Source organism: Aegilops tauschii, chromosome 7 (assembly GCF_002575655.3).
Source record: "Aegilops tauschii subsp. strangulata cultivar AL8/78 chromosome 7, Aet v6.0, whole genome shotgun sequence".
In the NCBI taxonomy this organism is placed as follows: Eukaryota; Viridiplantae; Streptophyta; class Magnoliopsida; order Poales; family Poaceae; genus Aegilops; species Aegilops tauschii.
The window spans coordinates 631,701,520-631,720,576 of record NC_053041.3 but is presented as its reverse complement, the minus strand read 5'-3'; the positions used below and the strand labels follow the sequence as shown (position 1 = coordinate 631,720,576).

General features: G+C 44.0%; 2 protein-coding genes and 3 long non-coding RNA genes across 8 annotated transcripts; all 5 read left to right on the top strand.

Moving 5' to 3' along the window:
• Window positions 1–228: 228 nt before the first annotated feature.
• On the top strand, window positions 229–1,541 carry LOC120969195 (GDSL esterase/lipase At2g36325-like). Its single transcript, XM_073504628.1, has 5 exons — window positions 229–271; window positions 664–900; window positions 1,008–1,297; window positions 1,390–1,467; window positions 1,518–1,541. The coding sequence occupies exons 1-5, from the start codon at window positions 229–231 to the stop codon at window positions 1,539–1,541; spliced, it is 672 nt and encodes a 223-aa protein (XP_073360729.1).
• A 49-nt stretch (window positions 1,542–1,590) lies between these two features.
• LOC141027561 (GDSL esterase/lipase At5g03600-like) lies at window positions 1,591–2,013 on the top strand. Its single transcript, XM_073504627.1, has 2 exons — window positions 1,591–1,666; window positions 1,769–2,013. Exons 1-2 carry the CDS (start codon window positions 1,591–1,593, stop codon window positions 2,011–2,013), a joined length of 321 nt encoding a protein of 106 aa, XP_073360728.1.
• A 378-nt stretch (window positions 2,014–2,391) lies between these two features.
• LOC109732717 (uncharacterized) lies at window positions 2,392–3,551 on the top strand. 3 transcript variants are annotated; one of them, XR_006667193.2, is made up of 4 exons: window positions 2,392–2,900; window positions 2,980–3,162; window positions 3,288–3,339; window positions 3,434–3,534. It is a non-coding gene; the product is annotated as an uncharacterized lncRNA (long non-coding RNA). The 3 variants fall into 3 exon arrangements; XR_012188710.1 differs by having other exon boundaries at window positions 2,393–2,900; window positions 2,983–3,162; window positions 3,429–3,551; XR_002225455.4 differs by having other exon boundaries at window positions 2,393–2,900; window positions 3,429–3,551.
• Window positions 3,552–3,932: 381 nt separating this feature from the next.
• On the top strand, window positions 3,933–4,974 carry LOC141026500 (uncharacterized). The gene is made up of 2 exons (XR_012188711.1): window positions 3,933–4,157; window positions 4,365–4,974. It is a non-coding gene; the product is annotated as an uncharacterized lncRNA (long non-coding RNA).
• A 365-nt stretch (window positions 4,975–5,339) lies between these two features.
• On the top strand, window positions 5,340–8,671 carry LOC109732716 (uncharacterized). Of its 2 annotated transcripts, none has more exons than XR_002225454.4 (5): window positions 5,340–5,401; window positions 5,812–6,285; window positions 6,367–6,438; window positions 6,717–6,817; window positions 8,141–8,671. It is a non-coding gene; the product is annotated as an uncharacterized lncRNA (long non-coding RNA). The 2 variants fall into 2 exon arrangements; XR_005762886.3 differs by lacking the exon at window positions 5,340–5,401 and adding an exon at window positions 5,429–5,713.
• Window positions 8,672–19,057: the final 10,386 nt, after the last annotated feature.

The following is a 19,057-nucleotide window of genomic DNA, read 5'->3' as shown; positions in this document are numbered from 1 at the left end:
GAAAGAGGGGCCACGATCTAGAAGGTACATCGGGCATAAAATTCGGTATGCGCGGAGAAAAAATGACCCGGATGACCCGGATAAAATTAGTACGTGAGGAGCATTCACTGGTGAGGTGGGGAAGCCGACTCGTAGGTTCGGCGGAATCTTGAGGATGAATCTGGAACTTCAACGAGATAAGGTCTGTGAAAGACATTTTTTTTTTGAAAAGGAAGGTCGGTGAAAGACATGCGCGTGCGCATGCGCTTCTCCTGCAAGTTGATCGTCAGAGGTAAGAAGTTGAATCGAAGTTAACAACAGCTGCATTCTTCCTCCTATAAATATAGCCCTACGTCCACGCCACGATCCAATCCCATCCTCCGCGGCACCCTCTACATCATCTGCTTCCTCGCCGGGCGCTGGACGGCTGCCCTCGCAGGCTTCGCAGCCATGAAGCTTCCGCCGGCTGTTGTCTGTCTTCTCCTCATCCTCGTCTTCTTTGATGGTACACACGCATTGCCCCCATGTCTTTCTTTCAGATGTTAGCTGCTGGCGTGCCTCCTTGTTTTCCTTTTGGATATCTGTTGCTAGCGCTATTACTACATCACTTCAATCTTGTCCCGTTCTTCATGTTCTTCCAGCGTGCACGCACGCACGTACTGACATGATCGATCTATGTTACAGCTGCTCGCGTGGAGGCCCGAGGTACACCTTCTGCCCAGGGGGCGAGGAACCAATGGTCCAGCATGTTCGTCTTCGGCGACGACTTTGTCGACAACGGCAACCGTCCCAACATCACCGGTGAAAAGACATCGCGCCAATGGAGCTACCCCTACGGCTCCTATCTCAACTCTCATTATTCTACGTCTCCTGTTTTGACCGGGCGCTTCTCCAACTACAGGATGCAATCAGATTTTATAGGTACGTGTACTCGAATATTATTCAAGTATTTGGTTAGCTAGAGAATTTTATTATACATCTAGGTGCATCCAAAATAATCGTTCCTATCTACTGCCTTGTCCTTGCAGCAAGGATGTTGGGTCTCCATGAAGCCCCTCCAGCGTACGAGCTCACAGAAGATCAATCTTGTGACTCATCTGGCATGACCTTTGCTTCTGGTGGCGCTGGTGTCTTCAAGGTGAAGACCAAGAAGGTGCCGACCCTTGCCGCACAGGTTCAAACTTTCAAGAGGCTTGTCAAGGACGGGGTCATCTCAACACATCAGCTTCACCACTCCATCGCGCTCATCGCCATCTCCGGCAATGATTACATGAGCGACTCCGACATTGAGACTGGCTTCTACACAAGCTTCGATGATGTAAGTAGTAGCTAGCATACTCACACATACAAGTTACACCATCAATTAATATATCGATCTCCACCTTGCTAATTAACTTCTCCTGCGTGCAGCTAGATACTTATGTCGGAAACGTGGCGACTGAGATTCTAGATAATGTGGCGCAACTGCAGATGCTTGGTGTGAGAAAGGTGATAGTAAACAACTTGCATCCCATTGGTTGCACGCCTTTGCATACTAGTTCAAACAACTACACCACGTGTGATCTTCTCGGCAATTATGGCGCATCCGTGCACAACAAGTATCTAAAGCAAATGCTCGAAGAAAGGGACAACGTTCACATACTGGACCTCTACACCGCTTTCACTGACATCATCAATCATGCCCCTGGTAAATACACATATTCGCGTGTATGTTGTAAGCCAAATCTGGTTTCCAATGTATGAACTTGATTATGTAACTATGTAAAATTGTTTTTGTGCATGCATGCAGGTGGAGGGTCGGCCGAGTCCAAGAATTTCAAGGGCAAACTGACCCCGTGCTGCGAGAGTACCTATAAGGGAGGGTACTGTGGAGAGCGTAGCAATTCAGGGAAGCGCTTGTACGACCTATGCGATACTCCTGACAGGATGTTCTACTGGGACCAGACACACCCAACACATGCTGGGTGGGAAGCTGTAATGAAGGCGCTGCAACAGCCTTTGATGGAGTTTCTTGATGAGGACTACGTTGCATGATTGGCCTCAAAAACCAACGTTGCATGATGCAGCAGCTTGATGGCTAGCTAGTTGCTGGTGCAATATCTTTTAGGTTAGCTTTATAAATGGCATGCGTGTTTAGGAAGAAGGTTGTGAGTTTTTTCCCCTTGTGTTTTGATGGAGTTTTAGTCAGTACAGTACTCTTTATTATGTATGGAACATGAACGGGTGTTAATTTGCTTATTGTTTTATTAGTTGAGATTGAAAAGTTGGTCGTATATGTGGGTCAATATCTAGTAGCAAATGAGAATGTGCTTGGGCTTAGTCTCTACTCCTAATGGACGAGTTGATGAATAGTCTCCGCGGTTTATTTTCGCTGGTTTTTTTCGTCTCTCCTCCCACCTCCCTCGCACCCAAGCACGATGCCCCCCTCGCGCGAGAAAAAAAAACGGACGACGACCGCCCTCGCGAAAAAGAACCGTATACGACGACCCCTCACACGAAGAAAAAAACTAACGATCTCTCCCTGCGCCTGGGAATTCGATCTGGATCACGGCGGCGGCGGCGGCGACTCCTGTCTCTCTCTCCGCGCACCGACGCATCCCTCGGAGCCCTGCCCACCTCCTCCCTTTTCAGCGCCCACATCGCGACCCCTGTGGCTACTCCACTCTTGAGGCGTCGTGGAGGTTACGGAAACCCGATGGCGTTGGCTTGCCGGAGATGAAGAAGACAGCCAGGTGATGCGGTACTCGGGAGGTGGAATTGGCAACGGAGGTGGCTCCATATGGATGTCGCGGACCTCCCACTGGATGGAATCGAAGTCGGACGATGTGCTTCGGTCGTCAACGGCGGCTGCGCGGGATGCAGTATGGTATGGATCGGGCATCTCGAGGATGGGCTCTCTTCGCAAGGCCTCCTCCACGCCAGTACGCTATCTGATCTGAACCTTCTTCTCTTTGCTCACGCACGCACAGACACAGACGTACCTGACCCGTCGTTGAACAGCAGCGGAGGTGTTTGAGGAGTCTGTCCCGGGGCTGCTCGTGAAGCACGTCGACGTCTCTGTCTTGCCATTGCTCAAAACACCGTCCTGCCGGCTGGGGTCCTTATTTGCCATCGAGGCCTTCCGCAACAGGGTCCATGATGCCTGATTGCTTCCTCTTCGGCTGGATCGGGTCCAACCACACAGTAAGCTATGCCTCATCTTCCGTCTTCTTTCTTAAATTTTCTATGGTTCTTGGTCTGATTCTCAATAAAGAGCTCAAACTCGTCTTGAGTTTTTGGTTATGACCTGCCCTATATTGTTGGTATAGATTATTGTACTACTGTCTTGAGTGGCAAATATTTACTGAGATGGGATAATAGGTATGCTATTTTTCTATTTCAAGACTGAAATATGATTTCTTCCTGCTCTATGTCAATTTAATTTTTTTCTGAATAATTTACCAACACAGTGCAGGTTGATGTGTGTAGCACGTGTTAACAAAATCTCAATTATCTGCATGGTATATATATCTCTAATCATTGTCTTTTCCAGAATTAAGAGAAGGTATGAGAAAGATAATACTAATATTCCCTATACATTTGACATTTAACTTTTACCTGATTCTTGGATTCCTCAAAATGTTTCCTACAAGCAGTGGTAGTTACCACCACTTGCATTTTGTATGTTGTATGTACTATTCGTCGAAATCAAGAGTATGTACGTGTAGTATGTAGTATATAACAATGATTAGGTAGTATATATACTAATTTTTAGGTAGTATATATAGTACCACATAGTATATGAGACATATGGGGTAACTACCACTGGGTGGTAGGATGGATTTTCCATATATATATATATATATATATATATATATATATATATATATATATATATATATATATATATATATATATATATATATATGCATGATCTTTCCTTTTGAAATTCTCATTATGTACATTATTTTTGCTACTGCTGGCCTTGAATTGGCACTGATTTGGGCCACCTTGTTGAATGATTCGTGCACGGATGTGTTTCGTTGGTCTTTTGCGGCATGTGGGGAGCGTAAACTGGAAGAACGTGTGAAGCAGGCATCGCTGCTGCGCTGGACGACGTTGTGCGAGGCCATGGCCATGGACGATGTGCTGTTGGAGAACGACGCAGGACTAAGATAGTCGATGTGAACGACCACTGGGTATGTAATGGTTTAGTCCTCCTGAATTTGCACTCTGTTTTTTAGTCCTCTGTAGTGTTGTTCAATTTGGGCAGGGCTTACATTGTCTCATAGGATCAGACCAAACAAGGTCTCATAAGCTTTGCCGTTGTTTTGTTCGAAACATAAAAACAGCTATTATCGAGGAAAGAGTCATTCTCACATAGCGATTTGTTTGCCTCCTTGCAGAATTCCAATTGGTTATGGATTCGTATGATGCAGCCTACATGTTCCCATCACCCAGTAAAATATAGACATCAATTATTGCATCTGGGTTTATATTATGCATCCCCGCTGCCAGTTTCATTGTTAAGTAGGAACGAAGATTACATTTATAAATGATATATGTATGTAATTGTGTGCTGCATTCTTGCTGCTTCCAGTAGATGTACTATCTTTTCAGCGTTGACTTTTAAAGCGTTTTTGCTGACAAGAAGCTTATCAGTCGTAATGTTCAGCACCTACATTACCTGATGGTCATGTAGTGCTAGGGAAATAGATATTAATGTGGGAAATAGATATACAATATGTTATAAAGGATAAGACAAGTAATTATTGGGTGTGAAAGATCAGGATGGAAGCATTTTTTTTGCTATCATATGAATTACTGAATACAATCTCGTATGCAACCCCTCAAAATTAGATTTAATTCATGCTCGTACACCATCACTTAAGTAGGAAAAGAGAAGTATTTCTAAGGCTACTCTATATCTTATTTTTCTTTCACAGCATATATATTATTAGTTATATGTTTGCCTGGGTAGGAAAGTAACAATCAATCCCTCAAAATAAAAGGAAACTAATGATCAAGACCTTAGCTGGCTGACAGTAACTCCATTCATTCTCTTCCAATTATTATTCTTTTAGTTATTTTTCTATTCTCATGGGTAGGTTTCTTCTGTGTTGTTTTGCTTTAGTTTTGTAGTTGTCACTCCCATGTATTTCTTCGACGAGGAGGCGTGGACACGAGGCCTAACTATCCGGTATAAATTGGTTTTCCCACTGTCGCCGTGAGATTGGATTGTTGTTCCGTTTTCTGCACATGATTGTTCCACTTGTGATTTATCATATATGAATTGCTACTTGACATCCTTTTGATCCAGCGTGATTTCTTGCTTCTTCTCATCTTGTTGACTAATGGTTGTGTTTGTTCTCTCGCCAAACGCCGGGACTTTGAGTTGCCTGCCATGGTGGAGCTCGGGATGTTGGCAGATCTGACCGGACTGGTGAGCACTGGGACTCTGCCCACACCTGCCGATGTCGCCCTGCTCTGTGCCATGCTCGGTAACTCACCCTCGCTGATGGGAATGTTATGCACAAAATGCTGATGAAGTTGTGTACTGATTCAATGAACTGAATTTTAATTAGCTGATGGTGATGATATATTTTTTGTGAACTAAAAAAAGCGTATCCCCATATTGGTGCTTTTAGGAAATGGAGAATTTACGTATCCTTATCAGCCTTATACTAATACATGTATCTGTATCGGTGCATTCTTGGATTTCATGTATAAGCCGCTCAAGAGAAATTTAAATAAGGTTGTTATGTTTCAGCATACTATACATGCTTTCCCGTAGACAATGCTGCAATACTGTCATGTGATAACTGGTACTGATATAAGGACCCTTATCTTCAGTGCCATTTGGAGTAACAGTCTACAATGCCACAACACTTTGTTGGACCTATTTTTGACGTTTCTTCTGCCAGGTATCTCTATGATTTAAGTAGATAGAAGTTATTAATTACACGTTCATTGTGGTAGACCGATTGTCTCTCTTCTACAATTGGAAATCTGTTATGTTCTGATGAGATGCTATCGTATGACTAATATGTAACTGGTGATGTTTTATGTCTCATAGTTAAACTTTGTTTCATATTTCGAATTGGTTATTGAACATTTTTGTTTCCATGACAGTAGATCTATATCGGGATTTATAGCATATGCTCTATGTGCAGTTGATGAGTCTTTCAGGGATCCAAATTGTCTGCCTTCGGAAAATCGGAAGAATGAAAGAATGGGATTTATAGCATATATGCTCTATGTGCAGCTGATGAAGCTTTGAGAGATGAAAATTGGTTGCCTTCGGAAAATAAGAAGAAGGAAAGAACGGTACCAATTGCTTTTAGTGGAAGCTCTTTTCCTTTTTTGTATTTTTGCCGAGTCGCTGGATCTGATTAGTGCTTTTATCAGGGTGTTTCAATTGGTGGGGGAATCGGAAGCATCTCAGACATTTTAAATGCATGACTGCTGATTGCTGAAAATGTTCGTACCCACAGTCACTACAATTTGTTTTATTCTCATTCTTTTCCTTTTCGTTGATGAAGATAAGATCGATGGTCTATCATGCATGCATGTAGGAGCAGATTTCCTAAACTGTTGGGCTAATATTGTTAGTTCAGATTTGGAGACCCATATTGTTTGCTCACAGCGATGTCTAGAACATTATTGTATCTAGCAGATATTAATAATTTTATCTCCAGAGTAAAGCCATATATACTAGATGGCTATGCTTATTAAACATTATTTGATGAATTTATTAGGAAATATGCAGTTATGGATCCATTCTATAGTTGGAATATGAGACTCCATATGTGTGTGTATGTTTATTCTTGCTTGAATCTCGTGCTGAAGGTGTGAACAGGTGAGTCCTGCTTACAAGTTCGTCTAAAGAATTTTCATGTTATAAAGCCATTGATACATTTATCCCTCCACCTTCTATATCTATTTATCGTCAATTAGTGCAATAGTGGTCTCTGGTGTATTACCCATTCCACACTAGCTTGTGTCCTTTTCGTTTTGGGGGTTATTTGCAGCGGAAACTATTGTTTGTGCTTGCCACTCATTAAATCGTCTTTGAAAATCTAACGAGCGGAAGCAGAATAGCTCATTTTATACCATTGGTTGCAGTTTTACATCCACATTGCCAATTTGTATTTTTTTAAGCACAAGCAATAGTTATGTGCATCAATCGCATATTCTTCTGATAATACTAAATTCAATATGCGGATCAATCTTTATATATGTATAAGAAACCAATTGGTGATCCTTTGTACATGGAATAATCAGGGTCCGATTCACTTGGATGTACCTCAATTTGCTGTTATATGATTTACTGTTTTAGGTTGTAGTATTAGCACAAAAAGTCATAATACTAAATTCAATATGCGGATCAATCTTTATATATGTATAAGAAACCAATTGGTGATCCTTTGTATATAGAATAATCAGGGTCCGATTCACTTGGATGTACCTCAATTTGCTGTTATATGATTTACTGTTTTAGGTTGTAATGTTAGCACAAAAAGTCATAATAGGGAATTAACGAGTAACAGTTGACTCAGATAGTGTTTGAGTATGTTTCTCCTAAAGCTAATTGATTTTATTAAGCATTCATAAGTTCTTAGAAATTCAGATAGCCATTTTCTCTAGGCTGCAATATGTGTGGAGCAGTTGATGCTCAATATTTTCTGGATATTACATGAACTCTGAAATACATTTTTTTCTCTCTTAGGTTTTAACCTTTGGGTGGGGGTACTTTTGTAACATGGAATAGTGATGAAAATCATTTCTAGAATTTATAATGAGCAGTTATGTTCTAACTTTCTCTGGCTGTAGAATTACTGGAGATGGGTTAGTAGTTTTACCCTTTCAATTAGCATGAATTTATATAGAAGGTTGGTTTTGAACTAAATTGATGCCCTCTTGTTCACTGATTACCTATGAACTGAAATGATGTCCGGCTATAGTACATTAGTCTTTCATATGTTGGTTGTGCATACATGGCCTTAGCTTATCCTTCTCTACTTTCATTTCACTAAAAATGGAAATATCGCCTGAAACTTTTATGCATGTCACTGCTACCTTTGATCTTTGGTTCCTTGATATATCTTGTTCAGCATGCCTTCAAAGGTTATCATAAACTATAACTATCTAACATGCATTGTACTATGACCTGATGATGTAGCAATTTGCAACGTCGTGGCAAGGTTCAGTTCGGCAAGGAGACCAATGAGGCAGCTACTTGTACAATGTCCAAGCCGATTGTACTCTGACCTGTCAAACAAGAAGACTCGATGCAACTAGCTGCTGAAAAGGAGATGAATGTGGTCCTGTTGACAACCAAGACAAAGAAGCAGGAGACCAAGCCTTCTGCGTTCCCCATTGGCATGCACAAGGAGTTCCGCAAGATGGACAATGTTGTCCAGAATTAGGTCACTAGCAGCTACTACATGACCAACTTGACCAAGCCCACTCTTCCAAGACTATCAATTTACCGCAACCTCCAAGTTACGGCGACGCATGGGCGGGGCAGCCACCCCCTAGATCCCGTTAGCACAATGTCATAAAAATATATTTATACTGATTGTTGCGCAAAGTAGAAGGCAATTGTTTGTAGTTATTAGTTTATTTCCTCTATATACAATGACACGGTTTATTGTGTGCCCAAGAGGAAGGAAAAATAGATTTATAGGTGTTATGTGACTTACCTTTTAAAAGGAATAATTTCCTGCTATTGAGTCTTCACTATTTGCTTCACAGAATTATGGCCATAATAAGAAAGTCCATCATGGAGTATATATAACATCGTTTTCTATTATTGTGCAACTCTATCTACCCCTAATAAGAAGTCCACCTATTTTAGATGGTGAGTTGATGAAATTTGTTCCCTAAAATGTATGCGGTACTTTGGGTTGTACCCAAATATCTCCTTTTCCTTCAAATAAATTATCCCCGGAACTATCTGTTTTGAGTAAACATTTCTTAAACGTAGGCACGTTTCAACCGCTAACCAAGCCCGGTCACCATCACATGTTTAGTGCGTGGATTCTGCCAGTGTCATAATATTTTTTTTTGAGGTTTGCCAGTGTCATAATATTGGCATAATCACCACGTGTGCGGGGGAATATCATATATCCATAAACCCCATATGTTTTTTCCAGTTGAACATTATCATGACAAACCAGTCAATTTTTTAAAATGCCCGTGGCAACGCACGGGCATTCTACTAGTGAGATATAGCGTGCATGCATATGCATGGGTTTGAGCTCATGACAGGGTCAATAAGATTATACTCTAATCGGTACGCATGCTCCGTCGTCTGCCCATGGCGTCGTGCATGTTGGGGTTGCTATTATACGGCACGGTGCACGGGTTAACCGAGGCCATGTTCGTCGAGGCGAAGCCATCGGGCACTGCTCAATGAACCAGAAAATAAGGCTGATGAGAGGTGCATGCGCAGATAGTTTGCTAGTTAGGAGGGGGTCCCCTAGAAGATTTTGGTTTCAAAGACTGTGTGGTAACCCTGCGCGTGCTGCACAAGACAACCCGATTCTGCGCTGCGAGCCGAGGAGGAGGCCGCGATGCACGACCCTTCCAAATGACTTCACCATGCGCCTGCTAGATTGAGCTATTTAGTTTGCAAGTGCAGTAACGTTGCTTTTGTATACATCTTGTGACCCCGTTTTTATTATATCTGACTTAAATTTTTGTTTGTCCGAAAAATATGGTGACGTCCTTCCTGAACTGATTGGTATCAAACCCTTCAACCGCACATCGATTGCTTTCTTGCAAGAATCAAAACTCAAAAAAAAAAATTCTCAACCAAAAGGCTAAGCCGTTCCTCCCTCATAAATAAACCCGGCAACAGGCTGGTTCCTACGGCGGAATTCTCTGGTGCTATATGTTCCAAGCACTTTATCCGGTTCCTGTTGTCCACCACTTTCCAAACCCATCTTTCCCACTGTTTTTGTCTCCACCGTAGCATCCCTTTAACCAATTTTCTTCTCAAAAAGCTATGATAAAAGATGCTTTCCTCCTTGACTTGACATTGCCCCTCTTAATGTGTATATATCCCTGGCTTGTCTTTGTGCATTTCAACGTGATGAGAGACCCATTGCACAAAGATTACTCCTCCTTCCAGGAAGCTGTAGCTGATAAATTAAATAGTGCTATTAATTTGCAAGCAAAGCTACCCCTCCTAAACCGAAGGTATACCTGGTCAAGCAACAGAGATTACCCGAATTGAAAAGAATTGATAGGGTCTTTTTTAACTAAGCCATGGAAAATATATTCCTACACTTTCCTGCCTTACTCGATTTTTCTTTGTGTCCGTCCATTGGTAATTTCAGCGGCCACCAACATTCTGTGTGCCAAAACCTCTATGTTCGAAAATGCCTAGGGCGTAAACCTGGCATGGCATATGAAGTTATCCACTTGCCATGGAGTTCTGATCATCACAATTTAAATTAGGCATATAGCTTTATTACTGCCCTCAAATGCACTCAATGCAGGCTAAAACATTGGCGTCAAAACTTTCTTGACCATTCTGAAACACGGTGTAAAATTGTCATATCTATCATAAACTTCACCGTAAAATCCGCTATTCTAATGCTTCCGGAAAGCTAACTTATTTAAGCCGTTGTCGTTTCCCACCATCATGCAATCAAAGAGAAAGTTAAGCACTGGAGGAAACAGGGAAAAGGTCGTGCCACAATTGAGTGTTGAAGTTTTATGGGCCCTAGGCACATATCTATACCTACTATTAAAAAGAGGTGATATTCTTAGTTTCGTCCCGCTTCATTTGGTCCCGCTTTAATTAATTTCACGTACGCTATTTGGTTTCGTTACTTGCCACCCGTTTTGGCCCAACGGAGGAAGCCCATCTGGCGGCGCACTGTGGCCCAGCTCCGGAGAAAAATAAAATTGTCAATGGGAGGGTTTGATCTCATGACTTGTCAACCGGCCACGCACAGTTTGTCCAACTGACCAGCTAGACATATGAGTGGATTTTTTGTCCCGTTGCAACGCACGGGCCTTTTCGCTAGTAACAAATAAATCATGGAGAATTGCGCTATTGTAGGTAATACACAAGGTACATACCTTAAGTTGGTATTTCAAAAATTAGACGATACATGTAGTTCGAATTATAATATACTCTTTTCATAGGGGCTGAAAACATACAGAATTGGTTTAAAATGATTTTTGTCTGAATTTAAAGACCTTATTTGGGATATATGTAGTTCAGATTTCAATTATATCCAGTAAAGAGTTAATCAATCATTTAATACCTAAATAGGATCAAATGGTTTAAAATATCATAAATTTTACATTAATAGTATAATTTAGTATGTTCCAGGTAGAATTTTTGGAGTACTGTAGATTAGAAAAACTGAATGTACTACGCAAGGTACTTTGTATTTAAAAAGTACAATGTGGAACATGAAATTTATATTATTGAATGCTAATGTTAAACGAAGTTCTTCCCTACTACCTTCGTTCTGGTTTATTGGTTCCCTTCGTACTTTGCTTCAAATTTTGACATCAGATTTAACTAACAAAATGTTAATGCATGTCACCGAAAATAATATAATTAGAAACTATGTTCAAATAGGAATCCAACGATATAATTTTTGTTGACATGCATTAACATTTTGTTAGTTAAATCTCTAGTCAAAATTTGGTACAAAATAAGAAGGGGCCAATAAAGCAGGACGGAGGTAGTAAATTAGAAGTGAAAATGATGAAGAAAATGCTTTGTCGAGTACAAACTTTGTAGTGCATGTTAAATGATGTGATGCATTTCTAGAGATGCATCAGTTACAAAGCATGGCTGTAATTTAAATGACTTGATAGGTGGCTGCAATCAGGCATGGTGGCACAGAACACAAACGACGGAGGTAACGAGGTCACACAACGCCCCCGTGTCACTCCCAAGAGCGACTCAAACGGAGCCCTAGGGTCGCCGCCACCTCCTGTATTCTCCCTCCTCCTAACCGTCATTAGCTCACACCACCGGGCCAAGCCCGTTGGTGGCCAACGGTGGTGGGATTCCTCTCACTCGCTTGCTGCAGGTCGGGGGCGGGGCACTCCGATGGCAGCGTGGATCCATCTAGTGGTAGCTGTTGGGGAATGTTGCATGGGAAATAAAAAATTTCCTACGAACACGCAAGATCCAATCTAGGAGATGATCATCTACGAGAGGAGCAATTGGATCTACATACCCTTATAGATCGCTAAGCGGAAGCGTTAAGAAACGTGGTTTATGTAGTCGAACATCTTCGCGATCTAATCACAATCCATCCCGCGAATGTCTTCATGGTCCAATCACGATCCGTCCCGCGAATTCCCGATCCAAGTGCTGAACGAATGGCACCTCCGCGTTCAACACACGTACGGCTTGATGACGCCTTCACCTCCCCGATCCAGTGAGCGATGGTGAAGTAGTAGCTCGCGTCCTCTGGTAGCACAATGGCGTGGTGGCGGTGGTGGTGGCGGAATCTCAGCAGAGCTTCGCTAAGCACTACGGAGAGGAATAGGGCTGCGAGGGAGAGGAGAGGCAGCGCCGTGGCGTGGAGATGTCCTCTTGGGGTGCGTCTGCCCTCTCTCTACCTATCTATATATAGGGGGAGGGAGGAGGGGGTGGCGCCCCCTGGGGTTTCCCCTAGGGAGCGGCGGCCAGGGCAGATGGGATCTCCCCTAGGGTGACTTGCCCCCCATGCCGGGGGAGGGAACCCTAGAGGGGCGCCCCAACCTTCCTGGTTACGTGAGATGGGGTGTGGTGGCGCTCAACCCCTTAGTGGGCTGGTTTTTGCCCCCTCCCCTTGGTCCCTGGGGCCCCCAACACTTGCCGGGGCCCCTCGAAACCCCTTTCGGTGACGCTGGTCATCACCTGGTACCCCCGGAACAATTCCGGACTCCAATACCCTTCGTCCAATATATCAATCTTCATCTTCGGCTCTTCCGGAGTTCCTCGTCATGTCTGAGATCTCATCCGGGACTCCGAACTACCTTCGGTAACCACCATAACAACTCAACTATAATTATATCGTCACCAAACGTTAAGTGTGTAGACCCTGCGGGTTCGAGAACTATGCAGACAGGACCGAGACACCTCTACGGTTAATAACCAATTGCGGGACCTGGATGCCCATATTGGTTCCTACATATTCTATGAAGATCTTATCGGTCGAACCTCGATGTCAAGGATTCAGCTAATCCCGTATGTAGTTCCCTTTGTCTATCGGTATGTTACTTGCCCGAGATTCGATTGTCGGTATCTCCATACCTAGTTCAATCTCGTTACTGGCAAGTCTCTTTACTCGTTCCGTAATACAAGATCCCGTGGCTAACTCATTAGTCACATTGCTTGCAAGCTCATTGTGATACTGTATTACCGAGTGGGCCCTGAGATACCTCTCCATCATACGGGGTGACAAAACCCAGTCTTGATCCATGCCAACTCAACGGACACCCTCGGAGATACCTGTAGAGCACCTTTATAGTCACCCAGTTATGTTGCGACGTTTGGTACACACAAGGCACTCCTCCGGTGTGAGTGAGTTGCAGGATCTCTTGGTCATAGGAACATATATATATATATATATATATATATATATATATATATATATATATATATATATATATATATATATATATATACTTGACATGCAGAAAAACAATAGCAATAAACTTCATTTGATCATATGCTACCTTCATAGTTTGGGTCTTTTCCATCACATCATTCTCCTAATGATGTGATCCCGTTATCAAATGACAACTCATGTCCATGCACTAGTAGAAACAGGGCATCAGTCCCGGTTCCAGAGGGCCTTTAGTCCCGGTTCTGGAACCGGGACAAAAAGTTCGGGACTAAAGCCCAATACCTTTAGTCCTAGTTCGCTTACGAACCGGAACAGATGGGGCTCCACATGGCCGCTGCGGGGCGCCCAAGTAGGAGGTCTTTAGTCCCGGTTGGTAACACCAACCGGGACCAAAAGGCATCCACGCATCAGCAGCTGGCAGGAGCTGGGGTTTTTGTATTTTTGAAAGGGGTGGGGGTGGGTGGGGTTTAGGGGGTTTTGGAGGGCCAATTTAGGGGTTTCATATTGTGTTAGCTAGCTAATAGAGAGAAGTGTCCTCTCTTTCTCCGTGCTTGGTCGACGCTAGCTACTATACATATAGAGAGAACTCGACACGCTAGCTAGTAAGCAAATGAACGAACCATTAATTACACAAGATCGTCATGAACATATACAGAGAGGAGTGACCTCTCTTTCTCCGAGAGATTGGTCGAACAACAAGTTTTCGTATATCTATCTGACGCTACTAGCTACATATATACAATATAAGATATCTTACAATCCCTAACATCTAAAGTCTATATCAATTTCCACATGGTATTCTCTGGCTTTATGTATGACGTGGTCAAGAAAGAATCCCGCCAATTCCTGTTGAATTGCTCGTATGCGATCATGTGGTAGGAGTTCATCCCGCATCTGCCAGATCTAATTTAAAGAAGGGGGTCAATACATATCTATACCACTATATAGTGTGCCAATAGCTCCACATATTAATCGTTGGATATGCCGATCCAACGGTCAAGAGATGGCAAATCCGAGCATTATCATCCGTTGGATAAAGTTTTGAACTCATAGGATTCTGCCACGTGGCCTTCTAATTGAACCCCCAACTCTACCATCTCATGTATTCTAGAAGCATCTATCGACATGCTTATCTGATACTCTAATAAAAAGGGACTAGAACAATCTGGATTCTAGAGAGGTAAGAACCAAGTTGGATCTTGTACAATACAATTCTAGGAAAGGAAATACATATTCAAATGTATTTTCCCATGCTTTTTATATACATTTAAATGACGTGCAAAGCACGTACAATTTACTAGTATATGAATGAAACTCAACATAAATGATGGTAATAAAATAAAATTGTGAATATTATTTTTTACGTACTTGATATTGTTTTGCAGAGTAGCCCCGCTGAGAGGTCGCGTTGTACATGAACTCACAAACGTAGTATCCACAAAAATCATTCCCGGCTTCCTGTCACAAGCACTTTACGAGAAATAGAGTTCAACCAAACTGATAATCAAGCATGATAAATGGTATTAATGAAACTAGAATCAATGGGAGATGCGCAGAACTAGCTAGTAGTGCTTACTTTCGGGTGTGTAAATCGCAGCTCCCTCGGCAGTCCCGGAACAATTCTGGTGAAGTCTTTCCAAACCCTACCAGAGAAAGAAAATAATTACTTGATATCAGGAAATGAACAATGTTGCCTATATGGTGCGATAATGATTGATTGAACTTAATTCTGGAGCATTTTAGTCATGTCCGCATAGTCCTGGGGATCTTTTCGTCTCGGGTCTAAGACAGTTACTACTCCCCGGTCAAGCTTAATCTCTAGCAGAATAAAGTGGAACCTGCACATGCATGCATAACTCATCAATTACATTCCTATAACCTCGAGTAAGGGAAACCGAATATGCACAAGACAGTAACACTCACTTGAAGTTGTAAGGAAAGAGTATTTTCTCTTTGTTTTTATTTTTAAGCAACGATTGTAGCAAGTTATCCTCGGTATCTATGGCTCTGTTTGTAACCAACATTCATTTATGGTATTTGGGTTAATGAACCCAATGCCATAGATTTGTGCTTTTCTGCATTCGACGATCTTCAATCTGCATAATATAGTGAGGATAATTATATATACATGCAATGAAAGAGCTGAGCTATATATATAGAGACTTAATTACAGAAGTAATACTTACAGACAGTAGCAAGTCATGAGTTGTTTGTCGAGGGCCAATTGATTGTATAACTGGAATAACTCCATAAATTCAACAGGCAACAGCTCAGTTCCAACGAGGTCGTTGAGGGAGTCCTGGATTAAGGGGTTCTCGGGCGTCCGAACTATGGTACGTGGGCCAGACTGATGGGCTATGAAGATACAAGACCGAAGACTCTCTCCCGTGTCCGGATGGGACTCTCCTTTGCGTGGAAGGCAAGGTTGGCGCCCTGATATGAAGATTCCTTTCTCTGTAACCGACTTTGTACAACCCTAGTCCCCTCCGGTGTCTGTATAAACTGGAGGGCTTAGTACGTAGAGGGGAGAATAATCATACAGGCTAGACATCTAGGTTTTTAGCCATTACGATCTCGTGGTAGATCTACTCTTGTAATACTCATATTCATCAAGATCAATCAAGCAGGAAGTAGGGTATTACCTCCATAGAGAGGGCCCGAACCTGGGTAAACATCGTGTCCCCTGTCTCCTGTTACCATCGATCTTAGACGCACAGTTCGGGACCCCCTACCCGAGATCCGCCGGTTTTGACACCGACATTGGTGCTTTCATTGAGAGTTCCGCTGCGTCATCTTCAAGAGGTTCGATGGCCCCGTCAATCATCTACAACAATGCCGTCCAGGGGTAAGTCTTCCTCCCCGGACAGATCTTCGTATTCGGCGGCTTCGCACCGCGGGCCAACTTGCTTGGCCATGTAGAGCAGATCGACAGCTATGCCCCTGGCCATCAGGTTAGATTTGGAAGCTTGAACTACGTCGCTGATATCCGCGGAGACTTGATCTTTGATGGATTCGAGCCTATGGCAGCCGCTCCCTACCACCGCAATAAACATGACTTAAATCTGTCATCGGACCGCAGCCAGGAGATAGCGCCTGTAACTGCTCTGGCCCTAGATCCGGAGCAGATCGCGCCATCCGAGGACGGGAAGCTCAACCCCGCCACGGAAGCCGCAGACTCAGCGGCGTTGGAGCCGCACACAGACCCAACCTCGGGTGGAATCTGCGCCGCCGGAACCTCGGACTCGTTTCCGGCTACAGGTTCCGAACCACGTGCGTCCGCATACGTCGAGCGTGATCGAACATCGAACGTCGAATTCAGCTCCGCGGACATCTTCCGGAACTCACCCTTATGCGATGTGCTAAACTCATTAAAAACACTCTCCTTAGCGGGGGACTCACAGCTGAATTATACCCGGATCGAACTGGTGGCTGATGACGGAGAATTTTGCTTCCCACCCACCGCCCACTTCATAGCCACTGTCGAAGACTTAACCGACATGCTCAATTACGGCTCCGAAGACATCGATGGTATGGACGACGATGCCGAAGAGGAGCAGGGCCAAAAACCGTCGTTTACCGGGCGCTGGACGGCCACCTCCTCATACGACATATACATGATGGATACACCCAAAGAGAATAGCGGCGATGACAAGGAAGATCCAGTCAAGGATGAACCTCCTAAGATACAACCAAAGCGCCGACGTCAGCGGCGCCGCTCTAAATCACGCCACAGAAAAAATAGCAATCCCGACACAGGAGAAGATAACACTCCGGACGGTGCCGAAGACAGAGAAGACCCCTACGAGCAAACTGCCGAACAGGACGATCGGGAAGATGGGCAAGTTAGCCCTGATGAACAGGCCATAAACGAAGACGCGAAGGACAACAATTATCTACCACTCTCCGAGGATGAGCTGAGCCTCGGTGATGAAGACTTCATCGTACCTGAGGAACCTCTCGAGCAGGAGTGCTTTAAGCGCCGGCTAATCGCCACTGCAAGGAGCCTGAAAAAGAGGCAGCAGGAGCTTCAAGCTGATCAGGATCTGCTCAATTACAGGTGGAGTAATGTCCTGGCAGCCGAGGAATACGGCCTCGAGCGCCCAACCAAAAGTTAGCCGAAGCACAAATTGCTACCTCAGTTCGATGACGAGGCGCTGGAGCCCGTACCACCATTGTGCAATGCGGCTGACCGACCACTACGTGGCCGGGACAAAGCGGCAACTCAAGCCGAACACCAGCCCGCACTACCTCACCGTAAAGGCAGAGATAAAACAGCTCGGGGACATACATATGACCTGCGGCAGAGCTTGGACAGTAGAGCAGGGCAGAACAGATCGATCTATGGATCACGGGGGCGTGCCCCGACACGCGACAACGGCTTCCTAGCCGGACGCATCAATCATAACCACGCCCGGGCCGATAATCGCAGCCGGACTCCATCCGAGCTACGTCGCGACGTGGCCCGATATAGAGGCGCCGCATACCCCCTTTGCTTCACTGACGAAGTAATGGAGCACGAATTCCTAGAAGGGTTTAAACCCATGAATATCGAATCATACGATGGAACAACAGATCCCGCGGTATGGATTGAAGATTTTCTTCTCCATATCCACATGGCCCGCGGTGATGATCTCCACGCCATCAAATACCTCCCACTAAAACTAAAGGGACTAGCGCGGCACTGGCTAAACAGCCTTCCAGAGAACTCCGTTGGCAGCTGGGAAGACCTGGAAGACGCCTTTTGCGATAACTTCCAAGGTACACATGTCCGGCCACCAGATGCCGATGACTTAAGATGCCTCATCAAGCTTGCCTATTTGACATGCCTCATCAAGCCGCATATCTCATCGGCCATTAAGCCGCCGGTCTCTATTAAATGGGACCAATCAATCTCAGAGCTGGATTAGCAGTTCACCCTCCGTCGTTCGCCTCATATACCCATGAAGTTTGTACCGCGCGTACATAATTATGTACTTAAAATACCCTGGTCATCGGCGGAGGCACAATACGGATGGGCCTACAAGCACTCCCATAGCCTCCTTTTCTTTTCTAACTATTTTTTATCTTCTACCACAGGTGGCTCAAAGACTGGTCATCTCACGGACTCTTTCGGAGTTCGGCTTCGTACACTTACCCAAAGGATATTCCTGTTAAGGAGTCCTTTCACCGAGGCAAGGCGGCGCAGACATGCGACACGAGGTCCAAATAATTTTTCGTAGACCGCACTCTCTATTTCGAGCCTGTAAGGTGCCTTCTCCCTCAGTCTTCGACCACCGGCATGTCATATAGCCCGGGTCATGGCGTTATTATCTGTAAAATGGCAATTGACATATCAATCAGGTTCCAGTGAACATAATCCGTATTCAGTATTCGCTTTTTCTAAAGAACTGAATTTTGCTTCTCCGGTTGTTTCACACACGCACCTCGGCACAAATTGCCAGGGGCTCAATATGGGAACAAATGAATTACCGGCAAGTTCGAACAGCTTTATAGCACAACTC